Below are 19,530 nucleotides of genomic sequence, written 5' to 3' on the forward strand. Positions count from 1 at the left end.
GATAAAATGCTGAGCAGTTGCTGTGTTTCCAGTCAATACAGCAACTCAGCCACAAAGTGGTAGGCCACGTAAAAATGACAGAGCGGGTCAACATGCTGTGGGTCAAGATGCTGAGGCGCATAGTGTGCAGAAGTCGCCAACTTTCTGCAGAGTCAGACTTCCAAACTTCATGTGGCCTTCGGATTAGCTCAAGAACAATGCATAGAGAACTTCATGGAATGGGTTTCCATGGCCAAGCAGCTGCATCCAAGCCTTACATCAAGCGCAATGCAAAGCGTCGCCACTGGACTCTAGAGAAGTGGAGATTTGTTCTCTGGAGTGACTAATCACGCATCTCCATCTGGCAATCCAATGGATGACTCTGGGTTTGGCAGTTGCCAGGAGAACAGTACTTGCCTGACTGCATTGTGCAGCATAAAGTCTGGTGGAGGGGGTATTATTGTGTGGGGTTGTTTTTCAGAAGTTGGGCTCGGCCCCTTAGTTCCAGTGAAGCGAGGCACCTAACCCCCTGGGTGCTACGGATAGGGCTGCCCACTGCTCCAGGCAAATGTGCTCGCTGCCCCCTAGTGTGTGTGTGCTCACTAGTATATGTGGTGTTTCACTTCATGGATGGGTTAAATGCAGAGGTGAAATATGACTAATAAGGGTCTCTTAATCTTAATGAACAAAAAAATTACCCGCACAGCACCTTTATGTCTTATAGTGCACTTTCAGGAATGAATTATTAAGCAAAACAGAAATGGGATTTTTTGCCTCACCTAGGCCTGCACAAACAACACTCTGCCCATACACCCTGCAGCTTCATGTAATTAACTCAGATAAGGCTCCTAAGCTTCACATACCTCAAATGTACAGACATGCTGAAATTTCACTTCAGTGATGTTGTCAGTTGAGTGATGCGTGCAGTTTTCTGAAAATTCATTCAAAACAAACTCATTCAACCTGACCCGCTTTGCTTTCTACTGTTGAATTTCAACAGAATCCTTTGTCTACTGACAATAATGAAAGAGGAACTTGCTGGAACATTTTCTGTTTATGTAAATGTAAATGTGCCTCAAAAGGCACAACAGTGGTTTTAAGATCCAACTGTGTACCTTAAATAAGTTTCCCAGGAGAAAAGTGCATATTTGTACTTTTTCATAACCTAATATTTTAAAACACAACATTAAAATAAAAGTCAGGCATGACAGAGTGTGTGGAGTTAATTTGTCTTAAAAAACAATTACAGTATATAATAAAATGATTAAATTAAATCCTGTAACGAAAGGACTGAAAAACCCACGGGGTTACCTTTCCAGTGACACTTCAGCACCTATTTTCTCTGAAAGTGCATCTGTATCTCACAAAAGATGGTTCTTCAAGGGTTCTTTAGCACAGAAAATGGTTCTATATAGAACCATGAACACTCAAAGATCCATTTCATGCTTAAATACGGTTGATACAGTTCTTCAGAGTTACGGAGAATGTGTTGCAACTAGTTCTAGAACCTTTGTGTCTGAAGCTTAACATGTGTTAATATAGTAGCAGAACCTTTTTTGGTGCTATATGGAACCATTTTTGAAAATGTTCTATTTAGGATCATATACAACATATTTTCCATTAATCTGTACAACATTATCACCATGCGAATTCTTTAAGGGGGTCAGGCATCAATATAGATCCTTTGTCTTCCCAAAAACGGTTGAATACCGTAGACCATTCATATGGCCAGCTGCTCCAAGATTAGCGCTGTTTGTTCACAATCCTGGTAGTCTGGTTTACTAACCTGTCCAAATCCCTAAAATAACGTGCTTTAAACCTGGGCAAACTTTACTGGCCCGCAGCTGTTCTGCGCATGAATTAGGGCAGGTAAGCACACGCCCTGAGCTTTTATATACTCCGAACCTGACTCAAATTACTGACCAAACTAGCTGACACCTGAGAACAGCAGCTATGGAGCAGCAGCAGAAGCAGCGACCTGGACCTGCTGGTTTACCGCGGAGAAACAAAGTCCCGCGCACAGAAGCGAATATGGACCAGCGGACATACCGCCTTTATGTGAACAAGACGCAGAGCCTCGTTTGCGTGGTCGGTACCGAACTGAGAGTCAGTCTGAACAAGTAGGTGTACTTCACACACAACTTGGTTTACCTACCTCAGCGCTGCAGTCAGGAAGCGAGGGCAGAAGCGCGAGCTGAAACACCTGAAAAGCTAAGCAGGCTAACGTGGACGTTTTGTACACAGGCGATTTAAAGCCAATTTGCGTGGACTTGATACCGTAATATGAGCTTGGTTTAGACTTAAACCATTAATTTACAGTAATGCAGAGTGTGTTCGGTGTAAATGCTGCTATTATCGTTAGGCTAACAGTGATATCCGCTCAAATCATCAACACATTTAGGAACATTCTGCACCCACTGAGCCAGAGGATAAATAATTGGAGATCAGTTACGAGCTAATAATGATTTGGAAAGAGCCGAACAGCGCCCCCTGACAGAAACGGCAGCATCACAGGGCGTGTTAGAGACAGATGTGCTGGGCATGCGCATCGTCGCCTCAGCTTACCTGCCGAGGACAGCCAATAGGAGCGCGCGGTGGAGTAAACGTACTCATTCGCTCTGATTGGTCCTAAGGAATTTTGAATAAGGGGGGTCTGTCCTCTCTGCCCTCATTTGGAGCACTGGGTGTTTAGAGCAGTCAGGTTTAGCTGGCGTATTTCTGCCTATCACTGTCACTCAGTTTAATCAGAGTTGCTATCAGATCCACATACATTTACCATACATTACAGAACATTGAGTTATGTTCAGTAATGGCATTCCAGATACGAAGTTTTTATGCTGTTTATATTTTTATGCTGTTATGTCAATATGATAGCTACAATTTTAGACCTATTTTGGTTTGAATTATGAGGTTAACCTTCTGACTTTTTTCTCCTAAGTTAGTAATACTGCTTAATTTAACAGGGGAACTCCCCGCCACCCTTAAAAGACAAGCACACACAAAAAGTACTCTACCATTTGTACCAAAGTGTGGTATAGTATAGTATAGTTTAGTATAGTGTAATGTGGTATAGTTTAGTATTGCATAGAATAGAATAGTGTAATATAGTTTAGTATAGAGTAGTATAGTATAGCATAGTAAAGTGTAGTGCAATATAGTTCAGTATAGTATAGTTCAGTGTAGTATAATATAGTTTAGTATAGATTAGTATGTATATATGTAGTTGTTTAATATATGTATAGTATGTGTCGAGTATTGTGTAGTTGTTTAAAACTAAGACAGACATAAATACTCTTCTAGCCCTTGCATGTGTTATTAATATGTGAAACACACTTCAAATTCATATTTCAAAATACAGTTCAAACGCTACAGCACATTTATGGTCATTTTCAAAAGTATTTGATAGATACATTTCCCTGTGTGAAGTGCAGTGGACGGGTTTTTATAACTGATTAGTTTCTTTATCTGAAACATGCTCGTGTTGTGAACGTTTAGCCGATGTTTAAAACGTCTTTCTCCTTTACATGCAAACGTGTAAATGTAATATTAGTGGGACACAAATGACACCACAGTCGTAGTGTTCCTGTAATTTACGGCTTGTTTCTTCAACCGTGTGACTAGACAATAAACACGGGGCTGGTTTCCGCTCACGGTGGGCGGGTTTTCAGCAGACTTTGGGCTAGGGAGTGTTTTGGGGACAGGACTTGGCAACCCTGCGTACCAGTGCGTGGGTAGAGTAGCCTGCGTACCAGTGCGTGTGTAGAGTAGAGAGCAGTGTGAGCAGTGTGAGCAGTGGTGTCAGGATGAGTCCTCGCACACTCCGGATTGAGAGCGGGAGAAGCGCGAGGACGCTGTGTGTGGTGGGGACGGAGATCACTGTGCATTTAAGCAGGTGGGTCTACAGACTGCAGGGCGCTCTTTGTTTGGCTGGTGCGCTTCGCCGAGTGCGTTAAACAGAAAAGACTTCAGAGAAGCGATGCATGTAAAAATCCCACCAAGTTCTCAGAGGATTAATGTTGGAAAGTTCACGCGTGTTGTGTAGATCTGTTCTAAATCGAGCCCACGACTCCCATTCACAGACCTCCGCTCCTGTCCCAGTCATTCAGGAGACTGGATTGTGTTGTGGTAGAGTCGTTCAGTCAGATCTTGGAGGAAGAACTGATGCTTGTGCTGTCATCTTCTCACCATTTTTATAAAGAAGGGCTTTTTAGGAGTGTTTGTTTATTACTTGTTTCACCGTTTTGCACCACGTTTTAAGAGGTTAAAGAGTCCCTCCTCCCGGTTCTGACAGGGGCTGAAAGCTGTCTGTGTTATGACAGCGTTCCAGTCTATAGTGGGCTGCTGGCTCTGAGCTTTTGTTTCTCGTACTAACAGAGACTCTTTGATTTCCTTGCGACTGGACAGCAGGATTTTGCTGGTTCAGACACTGGTACAGTGTCCCGCACAAAACTGTAGGATCACCTTTCAACAAATGTCTCCATCTAGATTAATGATACAACAATACGTTAGATCTAAACAATGCCCCAATTCACAAAATAACAATGCTTTTCTACAGAGAACTGTTGCAGAGGCTTTGAGGGAGTACATTGGTGAAAGGCCTGATTATGAGGCCACCTATACCAAATAAATCAATAAACAGATAAATGTATTATGCTACGCTACAACAGGTGTAGCAAATATATACTTATCTATAAATATACTACAAATACTAATACTACCACTACTGTTCTCATTCACCCTTTAGACAGTAACACATTTTTGAGAGCAGCATAACTTAACGTGAGTAGCTAAATTTTGGAGCGAGCTGGTTAGTTAGCTAGCTAGAAAGTAAAATTCTACCGATTTTGCATAATATTATACATACTTAAATAATCAGGATGTAAATAAAGTCATTCAGAGTGGTTTGATATAAAATGTTCCATTCTAGAGACTTCAGAATTGTTCACAGTGGTGGTGATAGGAACCAGACGTCTGAAGCGTTAATACCTCTAGAAGCTCACTCACAGAAAACTGTTACGAATACACTGCCTGATGCCTGGACATGTTTTATGAACAATTTTTTAAAGAAGGTTTTGCCCTAAATAGCGTTTTTTGATAGCCATTAATGGCGGAGAGATACATGTAGAGTGTTGTAAGGCAAAATAGTCCCCCCAAAAATACATTTTACCACTATTTTGTCAATACCAACATTACATAAAGAACTACGTAGATATGTAGGTCCACTGGTAATTTTGGATAGTAAATAAAATAAAATGGCTATATTTGCCTTGTAGATATCACAAGTGCTGGTTCCTATCACCATCACTGTACGCTGTTAGACATAAAGGTGCCGTGCAGGTCCATTTTTCATTCATCAAGGTACAAACAATGTAAATGTTCCCTCAAATGTACAACAGTAGTTTTAAGGTCCAGTGGAACCCCTAAATAAGTTTTTCGAGGTGAAAAGTACATATTTGAACCTTTTCATAACAGAGTGTTTAAAAACAGAACAATAAAATAAAAAGCCTGGAGGCGAGACGGGGTGCGGCGTCAGTACAGCTTAGAAAATGTCATTTCAGTGGATTATGGTACAGTTATGTTCCCTTGAGGGTACCACTCCAGTGACAAGAGGGGTCCTGCCCCAGTGACAGTTTTATGCCTTTTTTCTGAAAGTGTACTGTTTCCTTGCAATTAATCATTTCATATCAACAAACTCAGAACAAGTTTTTTCTTTTTTTTTTTTACATCTCTATGATTTAATTATGTGGAAATTGTGAAAAATCGGTGGATTTTCCCTATACATTAAAAAAGGAGTAGGATTCTAATGCAGAGCACAATAAAACAAACTTGGAAAAGATGTCCACCTCCTTCATGTGAAGGCATTCATTTAGTCAATTATTGTTTTATTCAAGGAAATGACGAGCACTGCAAGTTCAGTTTTGTGTCTCTTTTGTGGCCCCAGTTCAAAGCCGGCTTTTCTCTTCAAAGAAACCTACAATGTACAAACAAAGTGGGTTGTTAGCGTAGTATTATTTTCAGCAGGAAGACTCATCTATTCTTTTTCTCACAGAGAACCACACAACATTTTCAGTTCAACTTAAATGTCATGGTCTAGCAGTGCTAAAGCTTACTCATCAGTGTTATGTGACCCTGTTAGGCGCTTAAACACTTCTGACCACAAGCTTTCTAGTTTACTTTCATTCCCAGGCCTCTGGGCATCTGACCTTGAAGAAATCTCACAGATGAAATACCATCATTTGCTGCAATCTCAGTCAGTGTTTCCTGCGTTCGTGAATAGTGTTTGTTTAAAAGAATCTGTTTAGGCCTTCATTCCAAATGAGACAAATTTGCTGTGTTTCAAGTAGTAATCAGCTGAACGACAGAAAATGTCTGTCACTTCTGCCTGGTACCGACTTCCCCTTTCAGTCAGACAGTTACCGCATCCTCCCCCAAACCACATGAGTGCAGTTCCATATGATTTCATCAGACATGCATCGTAATGCCAGCTGTTCATTTACTGTAAGCCCCCTGGATCATTCTTGTAAACATGACTGAGATTTTGTAGGGTTAGATTTGACGCTGCCACCTGTTGCTGCTTTAAATAGAAAGTGATGCAGACGTAGCGCGACCCCCACTGAGGAAATGACCTGCACTTAAGTGTCTCACAGAGAAGAGCAAGTGTGTGTGTGTGTGTGTGTGTGTGTGTGTGTGTGTACCTGAAAATATATGTAGCTCTTTGCAGAGTGCCCAGCATGGTTGATATTTGGGTGCTATAAGGGCATTTGGTTGGACCCTACAAAGATGTTTTTTTTTTCTCTATTGAAACTCTCAAAAAAATGACTTACTTCTTACTCACAATAATCTCAGAATATTTACTCAGAATATTGACCTAATATCTCAACATATTTACCTTCTAGCTCAAAATAATAAATTAATTTTGAGATACTACCTAGTGATTTTTTTTTTCACCTCTGTATGTATGTTCTTTACAGGTGTTCCCCCATAGGGAGCAAGTTCTTCTCAGTAAAATGCACCCCAACTGTGCAGTGCCGGGTTGTGCCAGCTGCTGTGGCTGGAGACTCGCTCTTCTCCCCGCAGACTCTAACTCGGAACTCTGTGCTTTTCATCTCGATGGGTGCTGCCAGCAAGCTGCCCAATGAAAGCAAGGTAACTCAAACCTACACACACTTGTGGGTGAACCTCAGCTAACACACTCTCTTTCACTAACAGCTGTGAGTCAGACTGGAGTTATCAGTAGCTGCAAGCAGTCAGGACCTCTGTTTTCTTTTTGTGATTACTGGACTGTATTTTTTTTTTAGTTTCTTAGGCATTCAAATCTAGTTATATGTACACTATATGTACACTTTACTTCTCATCAAACAAGGTATATGTAGTGGGGTTTATTGCTATTAATTGACAGATTTCCCATAGCTGAGTAGCATTTTATTTTGAGTCACATGGGCATAAGTCATTTCAAGGCCAGGAACAAGCCCTATTAAGCTTAAAGGGTGTGTCCACTCTATCAGCTGCACCAGACGTTTTTGCAACAGCAGTTCTATTGAACAGATGTCATCAGACTTTTTGTAATTTGTTGACGAGACAAAATGACATTTTCTAAGAACTTAATTAATCAGAACTAAGCAGTGAATCATTAGTTGTCAGGAATGACCTCATGATGCAACATGTGCTCATGTCATCCAACTTACATTCAGTTTACATTCAGTATGATGTGTATATTTCAGTTATCTGTGAAGTTCTATGGGAGCAAGAAAGAGGCTCTTGGAAATGCTGTGCTACATCTCACAGCTGTTGGTATGTTACTGAGATCATCTTGCATATTTACACACACAACAGGCCTTTGCTTACACAAGTTCACTGTAAAACCCAACACTAAACATATGCCTTTGTTCAGTTGTGTATATATCAAGCATTATCTCCAAGATTGGCCTACATAAAGCTTATTCTATATCTCAGCTGCTTTATATACACTATCTTTTGGACATTTACAAATTTACTCAGCTCTTAGAGTTGAGTTAATGTACATTATCTTTACTTTATGCAACTACCACTGTGCTACACCGCTATATCTTATGAAGTAAAACCACTGCTCTCCAAATGGCAGACAGGGGTCTGATATGATAACCAGCCTATGGAGGCACACCACGCATCACCACCATGATTAAAATGTAATTCACTCTTATTAGATAGCATGTGCCAAATTCCATAAATGTAAATGTACAATTCTTCCAAGCTCAGCGTTTTCAATAGTCCAATAGACCTCTGGGGTTATAATTCTGTAGTTGTCATTTTGTCCATCTTAGGAGCTCTAAGTCTAAGCATATAATGGTACTTTTTGTGTTTTTTATGAGATACTTTAGCAGTCAAAATATGAATTATGCTACAGACATGCTACAAGCAAGCTAACACGTCTATGCATAGAAATGACGCTGCATGAAAGTTAGTCTACTATATAAGAAAGTCTACTACTATATACTGTTATATACCAACACCAGCTACTTGGACTGTAGACTACCAAAGCAACTTAAACGTTTTCTCAAAATGGTTTTGTGGGGGTAACTCATGCCACTGGTCATGGGGCATATTGAGCCAATGGCAGAACTTGCACTGGTTAAAATAAAATGAATATTCACTTAAATATATTTATATAAAAAAACATGCAGGATTTTGATCTCTTATAAATAACCTCCAAAATACTCAAAAGGTAGATATGTTTAAAACAGATGTATAGGCTCAGCTTTGTTATGAGCAGCATGTAACTTACACTGGTCATGAGTGGACATGCTCACTCTGTTGCTGTTGCTGATCTCTTGCAGAGATTTCTCTGGATGTAGATGCTGATCGAGATGGTATTGTTGAAAAGAACAACTCAAACAAGGTGAGTCATGAATTACATGAATCATTGTTTTTTTGCCTCTGGTGCTTGCCAGCTAGGATTGCTATTACAATATCTTGAACAATATTTGCCAAGAGCAGTGAAAACAGAAGTGAACGGAAGAGTTTATTTCTTGAAAAGAAATGGCTAAAAATGAATTTTAACAGGCTCTAATGTCATACAGCTTAAGATGCCTCCAGAGGCTCTCCATGTCAATCATCAGCTCATGAGTCTGGTCATGTAGCTGCGAATGTTTATATAAAGTACTTTGAGATGTTGATTTACTCTTAACTTTGAATAGCTGAAATAGTTTCAGAGGAACTGTTCTCAAACTCGGGAAGACATATTATGTGAGTTCTCCTTTAAAACTTCACTGTGTGAATTTATATTAATGAATGAAAAAATGCTAAAAGATGGGTGTCAAACTCAGTTCATGGTGGGCCACAGATGTGCAGGGATTATCAGTTTCTCTGTTCTAATACTCTCAGTTCAATGTATGAAAGTCTTGCGTGCTGTGGCTCACCACCATCACCTTTATGCTGGTATGCCACAAATAAGGGCAAACAAGCCAATGCACTACCCCATTTCTAAATAGGGAATTTTTTCCTACTAAATTCAAAATGAGCAAACCCCCCCCCCCCCCCCCCCCCTGGTTGAAATGAACATTACTTCATGAACAGGTTCCTAGTGGTGGTCTGTAGACGACCCTGCCAGCAGAGGAGCGGTAAAGCTTAGCAACCTCGCTGCTGCTCTTTAGTTACATTTAGGGCATCTTATGCCTTCAAAAAGCATGTCTGAGGTGCCAGAATGTAACTCCTACCCCATTTAATGTGGAATGGGAAATTTAGCTAGGTAGCTACTGAAGCATTAGGATACTACTAGCAATTTTTATATTTCTTATGGAGAAAATGACAATAAACCATCGAACTGGCATTAAACTAATAATAATACAGTGGTTATCAACTGAAAACATACTTACATTTGTGGGGTTCTTTGGTTGCTTGCTCAGCCAACTTGCTGTTTTTTTTCTTTTATTCTCATAACACTGTGCAGGTTATGAGGACCATGTAGCCCCAACACTTCATTCTACCACTCTATCTCAACACCCTACCCCTAGACGTGAACGCTCAAAACGGAGGGCTAAGGGTGATGGGGCGAGGGGTGAAATGGGTTTGGGCCCAAGAGACGCATGTATGAGACAAATGACTTGAGAAGTTCAGACATAAAGCAATATTTAGCAACATTTTTACCAAAAGCCCTACCTGTGTAATATTGATTGAGTCCCGACCAGGCAGGAGCACCACTGCTATATCAGCAGAAGTCCTTTGGCTAGATTCCTAATATTGCATTTGACTATCAAGAATGCCCAGATTAATCACCTATGGGAGCCGTGTGCAGCGCAACCACTATTAAAAATATGTTCTTTGAAACTTGCCAAAATCCTCAAACTTACATACTGCTGATTTAAAAGCTTTTGTCTCTCGTTCTCCCCCACAAGGCTTCATGGAAGTGGGGACCTAATGGCCACGGTGCTGTTCTGCTGGTCAACTGCGACTCTGAGTCATATTATAAGAAGAGAGTGGACACTGAGAAGGAGGAGATCAGTAAAGTCTCAGGTAAGATGACCCACTGTAGAGGGCAGTTGTATTGTGCTGTTCAGAAAGGAACATAAGGGTAGGGATACCATATCCTGTTATAGATAGCTGCGTAAACTGAAGGTGACCTTTACTAAACACAAACACTGGTATCAGGCCGGCCAGTTTCACAAGTACTTAAATAGTCAAACCAGAGATACAGAGAACCATGAGTGGGAGTTTATGAAATGTAAAACCACAATGAAGCTTGTAAAAGTCCACTTTCCAAGTATTTTTCTGATAAAATGAGTAATTGCATATGTAATGTAAAATATAAACATACAAAAAACAAAATTGAGATGTGATATGTCGTTAGATATGTCTGTTTCTAATTTATGGGGATATTTTCACATGGAGGAGGAGTTAATAAAATATTTATTTATTGACAGATTTAAAGGACATGTCCAGGATGATCTTGCGTACTAGTGGTCCGACTCAGCTCCCTGAGGGCTATAAACTGAGCCTTCACATCACTCAGACAGACGCTGAGAGTGTGAGGGTGTTCAGGAACAAGAATAGTGGGAAGCAACAGGCCAACAGCACTCTGAGTAAGTTAAAAGAGAAACACACTCCTAGTCCTCAGGCTAGTGCCATTTAATGCAACGTGATCACAGATAAAAAACCATAAACAGAAGATAAATTCTAGTAATGAAGTTTTATAAGGTGTGGTCCATTGGCATGAGAACAACAGTTTGTCCAGCAACAACAAACCTTATTTCACTCATGAAGAAGTAAGTAATTACCTGATCAGTTGTTTTAGACCAGGGAACACACTGCATTGTTTTGTACTGAATTGCTTACCTTGTGGAGACTAGATAAGGATGAGTGTAACATACAAACTGTCAAGAAAGCAACCTATGGTGAACTATGGTACAGTGCAAAAGAGACCACCCTTCATTTATTTATTTTCAAGTCAAAACATCTATTAAGAACAAGTTAAACACAAACATACTTGATAAAATATTACAGAGAAGCTTCAACTATTTTCACTATTTAGTGTCGCCATTATTTTTTATAGCCTCTGTTGTTTTCAGGAGACTTGATTTAGTTTTTCAAAGAAATCTGCATTTTTCCATACCTCCAAAGTTCAGTCTTGGAAGTTGGCTGCATTTTCTCTTCTCACAATCCAAGAAATCTTAATTATAAATGTAGGCTTATCTGTTCATAAAACCTTACACCACATCACAGTTGTCCTGTACTGGTCTGAAGAGCTTCCATACTGCATGTTTCACCTGCAACCCAAATCTACTACACCTGATTCAGCTAATTAAAGACATCAAAAAAAAAAAAAAAAATCTGATAGATCAGGTGAGGTCAGTTAGGCTTGTAGCTAAATAATGCAAGAGGGCATATCTCTAAGAACAGGATTGGTGATCACTTTAAAGGGGAGCTCCACCATTTTTCCAGGACTTTACACAGTTAAAAGGGTAAGCTGTAAACAAAGTCATTCAAAGTGGTTTGGTATGAAGTGCTCCATTTTAGAGAAACTTACCAATTCAGGATTGTTCATAGTGGTGGTGATGGCAACCAGGCGTCTGAGGAGTTTAGCACCTCTGACAGCTCTCTCATAGAAAGTTATTAAAACAAATGGTTATGGTTATGATGTCTGAGGCATTGTTTACAGTAGTTTTGTGATCTAAAATGGATTAAAATCAATTTATTATAATTCACACATGGTGTAGGGAAACATGAAGGGTGTTCTAAGGCAAAATAATCCCCAAAGAAAGCGTACTTTTTTTAGATTGACTGTTATTTTACTGCTAGTAACATTCCAAGTTCCAAAAGCCAGTTTTAGCAAGCAAGGATCAGAACGCCAAGGCCCAGACGCTCGCTGGCGAGCCCTTCCCCCAGGCCTGGCTCCAGGGTGGGCCCCGGTAACCCTGATCCAGGCAGGGTACACAAGTCCTGATTTGGTTTTGTTTTCATATTGGTAATTATAGATCACTCTTTGTCTGACCTGTCACCTAGGACCAGTTTGCCCTGGGAGACCCTACCAGGAGCTTTTGCTCCAGACAACATAGCTCCTAGGATCATTCAAGCACTCAAATCCCTGATCCACGATAAGGTGGTGATCCATGAGTTTCCTCCGCAGGGTGTCTGGACTCTCCCTTAGGGTGAGAAGTTTGGTCATCCAGGAGGGACTTGGAGTAGAGCCGCTGCTTCTCCACGTTGAGAGGAACCAACTGAGGTGGTTCGGGCATCTGGTTAGGATGCCTCCTGGGGAAAGGGAGGTCTGGGCCTCATTGCTTAGGATGCTTCCCCCACGCCCCGAACCCCAGAAAAGTGGAAGAAGATGGATGGATGGATGGATGGATGGATGGATGGATGGATGGATGGATGGATGTTTTACCATCATCAATGTTGCATAAAAAAAACTCAGAAGACCTCATGTAGTGAACCATATGTAGGTTCACTGAAGGTTTTAAATAGTGAACGGTCTATATTTGTTGTACACACTGTGCCCCCTGGTTCCTATCATCACCACTGTAAAGAAATCAAAGTCTGTTTTTAAGAGAGTTTTAACAATGAACTACTTCATTTCCACTCTGAATGAATGTGTTTACATCTCAAAGACTGTATTATTCAGAAACCACAAAAAAAATCATAGGATTTTTTTTTTTATGGTGACAGCTTTGTTGGTCGATCAGGTGTTACATGCTTTTTTGAGTCCTATTTTCTCTGCATCTTATAATATTTTTACTCCAATTTTGGAAACTCCTGTTTGCCTTTCCGTTGACTTTCTCCTTCCTAATATATCACATCTCAAATGTATCTCCTGAAAAATTTATAATTTTTAGAAAACTGTAAAAATGTGTGAAGTTTTACTACACTCAAACAACTTGGAACTGATAAGACATTTTAAATGTCCTACTGTTTGAAGTGAATCAATCTTCTACATTGTTGCAGAAAATATGCTCCTCAAGCTGTTCATGCAGGACTACCCTCTGGTGCTGAACAAAGAACAGCTGGCTGCGGAAGTTCCCTATCTTGGTGGGAACTCTGAGCTGGAGTTCTTTGTGGAGGGTCTTCGCTTCCCAGATAAGGATTTTGAGGGACTGGTTACCATCAGCCTCAGCCTTTTAGAGCCCAGCGCCCAGGTAGTTCAGGACATGACTATGTCCACATTTCAGCTATTGCGCTAATAGTGTGTTAAATAATACTAGAATTTTGTAATATTTTTTGCTCTTGAGGGAAAAAACATTCAATTGTGCCTACATTAATCAGTACCTTTCATTAGACTGGTTTGATTTGAAGTAAAGTAAAATGCAGGGCTTTTTTTTATTGTTTTATTTTTTTGTATTGGTTTTTAGGATTTCCCCGAGACACCTATCTTCACTGATAAGGTTGTTTTCCGTGTTGCCCCTTGGATCATGACTCCCAACACCCTCAAACCTGTAGAGGTCTTTGTGTGTAGGTAAGACCACATCAATTCATCAATCATCTTTATTCTTGCAGTGATTATATTATAGTGAACTGATAACCACAATTCAGTTAATCATTACCTTTAACCTGTAACCGGTTAAAGATCAATGAGGCAAATGAATACTGATAACATGCCCTGTCTCAGAGTGACTCAAACACATCCTCAATGCCTATCCTGTCTCCAGAGCTAAGCAAATAAATACTAAGCTCTGTAAACCCTTTTTTTATGCACTGGCAGCACATCAGATAACTACGAGTTTCTGAAGGGCATCCGAAAAATGGTGCAGAGCAGTGGATACAAGCTGAAGATATGCCATGAGTACATGAACCGAGGAGATCGTTGGATGCAGGTTTGTGTCGACCTGCCTGCCTTTTTATTAGTTAGAAATGCAGGAGTTATGCAAAATATTTTACAGCACTGTTTGATGCTCATGATCGGAGTAATCACTTCTGCTCCCTGTAGGATGAGATTGAGTTTGGCTACATTGATTCACCACACCAGAGATTCCCTGTTGTGTTGGACTCTCCACGAGATGGTGACCTTCAGGAATTTCCTTATGAAGTCTTACTGGTATGGTTAATAGTCCAACTTGTAGCTTTAATTCCACTGTCACTGATATATATTAACCCTCAGGGACCCAAGCATTGCCTTTATTTTGTGATTTTTTTTTTTTTTTTTTTCCTTAAACTGTTTTTAGGAAAACACAAGTATGAAATCCAACAATGGGTTTTAAAGATATTATATTATGATTGTTATTTAAATAAAGATGAATTTTGTTCATTGGTTTATATTAAATGTGTTGGGAATGAAAGATATCACAGCTCAAATACTTACTTGAAAGAAAATCAGCAGAGACATTGTTTGACTTTGTCAAACAGGTGACAGGTGTTCTTGACTCCATAATATAATTCTGTTCTTGTAGTCAATAATTTAGGGAATTCAGTCCCAACCATATTGTTGCTAGTTGTTTTGGACAAAGTTGGCATAAAGTTGGCATAAAGTTGGCATAAAGTTGGCATAAAGTTGGCCATAGGATGTGTAGTGAAAAGAAAACGGTTTCAGCACTTCAACATCTTACTCAGGGTCCAGACTTTGGCTATGTGACCCGTTACGCTCAAGCAGAGGAAGTAAGTAGCCTGGATTCCTTCGGTAATCTGGAGGTCAGTCCACCGGTCACTGTGAATGGGAAGAACTACCCACTAGGCCGGATTATCATCGGTGTGGCCTTCCCTACGTGAGTCTTAACACAGAGGCCTCAAGACAGTCTGTTGATCAGTCATATTCATATGTTCTCGTGCTGGAGGAATGAGTACGTCTGTCTCCTTCTGTCTTATCAGTACAGCACATGGTCGCAATATGACCAAAGTGGTCCAGGACTTTTTATGGGCTCAGAAAGTTCAGGAGCCCATCGCCCTCTACTCTGATTGGCTGGTAGTGGGCCATGTGGATGAATTCATGACTTTTGTCCCAGCTCCTGATAGAAAGGTAAATAACTGCCCTGTATTTAAACAATATATTTCGTCCTCTTTGAGATTTTCTACGTTCTACATTTTTTGCTCATCACTAATACCTCTATTAGCCTGATGGGTGATACTGCATATTTTCTGTTATCACTGACTTCTTCAATGCTTTCATTGACCAGGGATTCAGACTACTTCTGGCCAGCCCTGATGCAGCATATACGGTTTTCACAAACTTGCAGAATAATGGACATGGAAAAGCTAAACTGTTTCAAGGTGAATTCTGGCACATTTTCTACTTGAACAGTCCACTACAAGAACTTGCTGTATAATTTGTAAACACTGTTTATGTTTTACCAGGCAAAGGCGAAGAAATCAGTGTAAATGAAATTTTGAGCAATGAGGAATTTCGAGCAGAGAACATTTATGTGCAGGTTAGTGCTCTGGTTCAAAACAGTGGTCCTGTGAAAGACAGTACAGTACAGTGGCCCCTCTGACAGACTACATCTGTACTGGACTAAATTAAACAGGGGAACATCTTTGCATTATAGAACTTACAGAACAAATGTAGATGAATCTATCTCCTCAATACAAACAGTAATATCTCTCTCTCATTCAGAGCTGTATTGACTGGAACAGAGATGTTCTGAAGAAAGAGCTTGGACTAGATGAAGATGACATCATTGATCTACCAATCTTGTTTAAAGTGATGGCTGAAGAAAACAGAGCTGTGGCCTACTATCCTGACATGGTAGAGCTTGATCTTTCAGTGAACTAATAATGCAGTATACTCTTATTGTATGCAGTTTAATAGCTTGCTAAGCTAAATAGTTAAAGGTACAGCAGCATTAGTTTTGGATTTTTAACCATTTTTAAAAAGGGAATTGCATCGATTTTTCTACATAATTAAGTTGTTAAGATGTAAAGTGATTCAGAGTTTCATATGAAATGCTCGATTTCCTACCAAATCAGAATTTTTTACAGTGGTTGTGATGGGAACCCGACATCTGAAGAGTTGAATGCCTCTACATTACAGTTACAACAAATCGTGCATAATGTCATAAGGCAAAGTAGTTTTCTTATTATTATTTTCCTGTTATCAACATTTAAAACTCAGAAGACACATATATGCTCATTGGTCATTTTGGAAAGTAAATAAAATGGCCATATTTCTGTTGTAGACATACAGACCCCTGCTTCCTCTCACCACCTATCAAAAAAGAGTTGGCAAGTTTCTATGCAAAGCAGTTTCACACATCAAATCTCTCTGAATTTTCCTAGTTAAGACCTGCATGAGCCTTTACTTTTTATTGCCATGCAATATTCCATGCATAACATCTTACATCTTTACATGTTCCTCAGTAATGAAAACTAAACGTTCAATCACTCACTATCTCATCCTATTGGTCTGGGGGTGCTGGAGCCCATCCCAGCACTCACTGGGTGGAGAGCAATACTAAATGCTTTGTTTTGCAAATATTTTCACTTGAATTATACTTTATCTGTACTGTGTGAAGTTGTTAACTTTAAATGTGTGCCTGCAGGTGAACATGATTGTGCTTGGTACGAACCTGGGCATTCCCAAGCCGTTCGGGCCGCAGGTGAACGGCAGCTGTGCCCTAGAGACAGAGATGCGCTCTTTGTTGGAGCCGCTGGGTCTTAACTGCACCTTCATCGATGACTTTGCCTCCTATCACAAGCTCCTGGGTGAGGTGCACTGCGGATCCAACGTGCTTCGAGAACCTTTCGCATTTAAATGGTGGAACCTGGAGATGTGAAATGGAAGAGGGCAGCAGAAATTATACTATTTGCTAATAGCACGTTTCCTGAGCAAACCTCTACAGCATTTTCATATGCAATAAAAAAACTAAAATGCTTAACACATTCAGGAGTTTACTTTATATAATGCAAATAAGGGCTAAGATTTTTCTAATGAGTAGCTTAACAAAAGGTGCTACCTACTGACCACTGAGAGCATTATCATGGAGCATTTTTGAGATATTTCAGGGTCCTCTGTTAGATCTGTTTTTGTTTTTATTAGTCCTGTCTTTATTTCTGTTTTGTTAAAGAATGGTTTATAGCTACCATTACTGTCTCAATCAAGAATAATTTTTGTTGGTTTAATGAAATGAAACATACAGTGTAACACATAACCTTTTATTTTACACTGCAGAAATCAATAAATCAATATAAACATTCCACAAATCTTGTCATCTTTATGAAATGTGATTCCTGTCATTTTATTTACAAAAAGAGCATGTGCGGGGGTGGGGCTGCTTTATTTACACTTAAGCTTTTTATACAAATACCACACAAAGCATTTACTGTCAGAGAAAACACATGTACAATCAGTTTGATAATGGCAATATCAGTCTGCTTGGAATGAATTTTAGCTTAAATGTCACTTCTAGCATACAATAAACAATCTGACGAATGACAGAGACGAAGTGTGTACTAACAGGTCCCTACCACTGGAGGGCACATGTATCTCATATTTGACATCACATTGAAGGCAGCAGCAAAACACACAGCAACTTCAGACTTTTAATGTTTGAATTGCTATATTTTCTCTCAAACTGCAATCACATTGCATTAAAAGACCAACTCATTTAAGCAGTGTATTCGATTCATGATTAAATTATAGACCTGCTGCCAAAAACCTGCTTCAGTTTCAGTTGCTCACTAGATACCATATAAAATAGAAAGTGGTCTTCACATTTAATCAACATTTCATATTTTACAAACCATAAATTACATAATATGAAACAAAAAAATGTTCTACAGAATCAACACGATCGCTTGATATTTAAAGCAGCATGGAAAATTCTGTGTCCGTTACACAATGAATGAGGGCACCAACAGAAAAGATTAGATTACATCTTAATCAGAAATAATTTGAAAGAGCTTATTTCTGATCAGACATTAGACAAGTACCCAGGCTCCTCCAGGATTTACATTCAAATAGTTTACTGTTCCCCTCTGTAGGATGCAGTAGGATTTCACACAGAGCAGGTAAAGCTGTGGAAGGCAACTTCAGAACAGTTCACAGTAGACAGCACAGTGAATACGTTCTTCAAAAACGCTAAGAGGCAAAATCCCGACATTTGTTAGTAACCTACTTTGTGCAGCTAGTTGTGCTCACAAGAACCAACCAATGAAATCTGAAGTCTGAACCAGTTCCCAACGCAAATATACATTTCTACGAAAACAAAACAAATTGGTATTAACTGCAGAAGTCAGCAAAGTCATGAACAATGGAAAGAGTGTCAAGAGTGCACTCACCAATACTTGGAAAATAAAAATAAAACAAAATTCCACCACAATTTAACCATTTGATGAGATCTGGCTTATGTGGTCAATACCAGCAGCAGAATAGTTAACAGTTAATAACAACACAAAACATTTATCAATATCCAGTTACTAATGTCATTACTCATAACTGACAAACATAAAACAAACTTTACTGCTGATAAAAAAAGGAAAACTGCATGTAAGTGAGTGTTATAGTGCAGTGTACTTTCATCCTTATGTGTTCTGGGTCGGCTTATCTGTGTATGGAGCTTTGTGATGTGTAAGACTACAGAAAGCTTTGGAAGAGTCTGCCTTCCAACCGTAGCCATCAATAAATAAATAAATAGATAGTACATACACTGGAAACAATCAATAAGACAAAATCAGGGCAACCTGTAAAAGAGAAGGTGACAGCTTAATGCAAAAAGAAAGTAACAGAGTGAAAGAGAAAGGGTGCAGAGCCTATGTGGCTAAAGCCATAAGGCCATACCCCAGTAAAGCAGACAGAGAAATAACTGTTAGCTCACATAGGTGATGCAATGTTACCACGACGTCTGCTTGAAGGGCCGCCTCAATAACCTGCCGCGACCAAACTGCACGCTGGGAGGCATTATCAGTCACATGATGCAGACGAAAAGGGGTGTGTCCTTAAATCAGGGACAGACAGGGATCCCAGGCCACACGGCTCAATTGTGGGCCATGTTGCTATGACGATCAGCGATCAGCTCCTCTTCTCCACCATGTCTCTGGAGGAGCCACGGAGTCTCCACTAGGAGGAGCTGTTTATGGGAATGCTGAAGGAGAGAAAAATTTTGACTGTTTGTTCCAAACCAGATATATGGGCTTTAACAATCAATGAACCTGTTATAT

General features: G+C 39.8%; 2 protein-coding genes across 10 annotated transcripts in view; one reads left to right on the forward strand and one right to left on the reverse strand.

Annotated features, from left to right (window-relative positions):
• The first annotated feature begins 1,898 nt into the window (after positions 1 to 1,898).
• Positions 1,899 to 17,574, forward strand: padi2 (peptidyl arginine deiminase, type II). Of its 2 annotated transcripts, none has more exons than XM_017697840.2 (16): positions 1,899 to 2,099; positions 6,951 to 7,125; positions 7,701 to 7,770; positions 8,793 to 8,854; positions 10,350 to 10,467; positions 10,875 to 11,033; positions 13,393 to 13,583; positions 13,797 to 13,900; positions 14,147 to 14,258; positions 14,372 to 14,479; positions 14,992 to 15,143; positions 15,247 to 15,394; positions 15,552 to 15,645; positions 15,730 to 15,803; positions 15,989 to 16,120; positions 16,914 to 17,574. In XM_017697840.2, the coding sequence occupies exons 1-16, from the start codon at positions 1,933 to 1,935 to the stop codon at positions 17,145 to 17,147; spliced, it is 2,100 nt and encodes a 699-aa protein (XP_017553329.1). In that variant the 5' UTR covers positions 1,899 to 1,932; the 3' UTR covers positions 17,148 to 17,574. The 2 variants fall into 2 exon arrangements, with proteins under 2 accessions (XP_017553329.1, XP_017553330.1); XM_017697841.2 differs by lacking the exon at positions 1,899 to 2,099 and adding an exon at positions 3,676 to 3,871.
• si:dkey-166d12.2 (rap1 GTPase-activating protein 1) overlaps positions 17,513 to 19,530 on the reverse strand; it is a 103,585-nt gene continuing 101,567 nt past the window's right edge. For all 8 annotated transcript variants that reach the window (XM_017697839.2, XM_037534885.1, XM_037534886.1 and 5 more), the window contains one exon: positions 17,513 to 19,454. The gene's annotated coding sequence lies outside the window, so the exon portion shown is untranslated. The remainder of the gene's footprint in view (positions 19,455 to 19,530) is intronic.

The sequence above is a fragment of the Pygocentrus nattereri genome, chromosome 26, assembly GCF_015220715.1.
Source record: "Pygocentrus nattereri isolate fPygNat1 chromosome 26, fPygNat1.pri, whole genome shotgun sequence".
NCBI classification, from domain to species: Eukaryota; Metazoa; Chordata; class Actinopteri; order Characiformes; family Serrasalmidae; genus Pygocentrus; species Pygocentrus nattereri.

What these genes read in the sequence shown, in the direction of transcription:
- padi2 (XM_017697840.2), top strand. Translation starts at nt 1,933, where the DNA reads ATGGAGCAGCAGCAGAAGCAGCGACCTGGACCTGCTGGTTTACCGCGG. An exon ending in AAAAGAACAACTCAAACAAG is followed by an intron (nt 8,855 to 10,349) that starts GTGAGTCATGAA and finishes CTCCCCCACAAG; the next exon opens with GCTTCATGGAAGTGGGGACC. An exon ending in GTAGAGGTCTTTGTGTGTAG is followed by an intron (nt 13,901 to 14,146) that starts GTAAGACCACAT and finishes ATGCACTGGCAG; the next exon opens with CACATCAGATAACTACGAGT.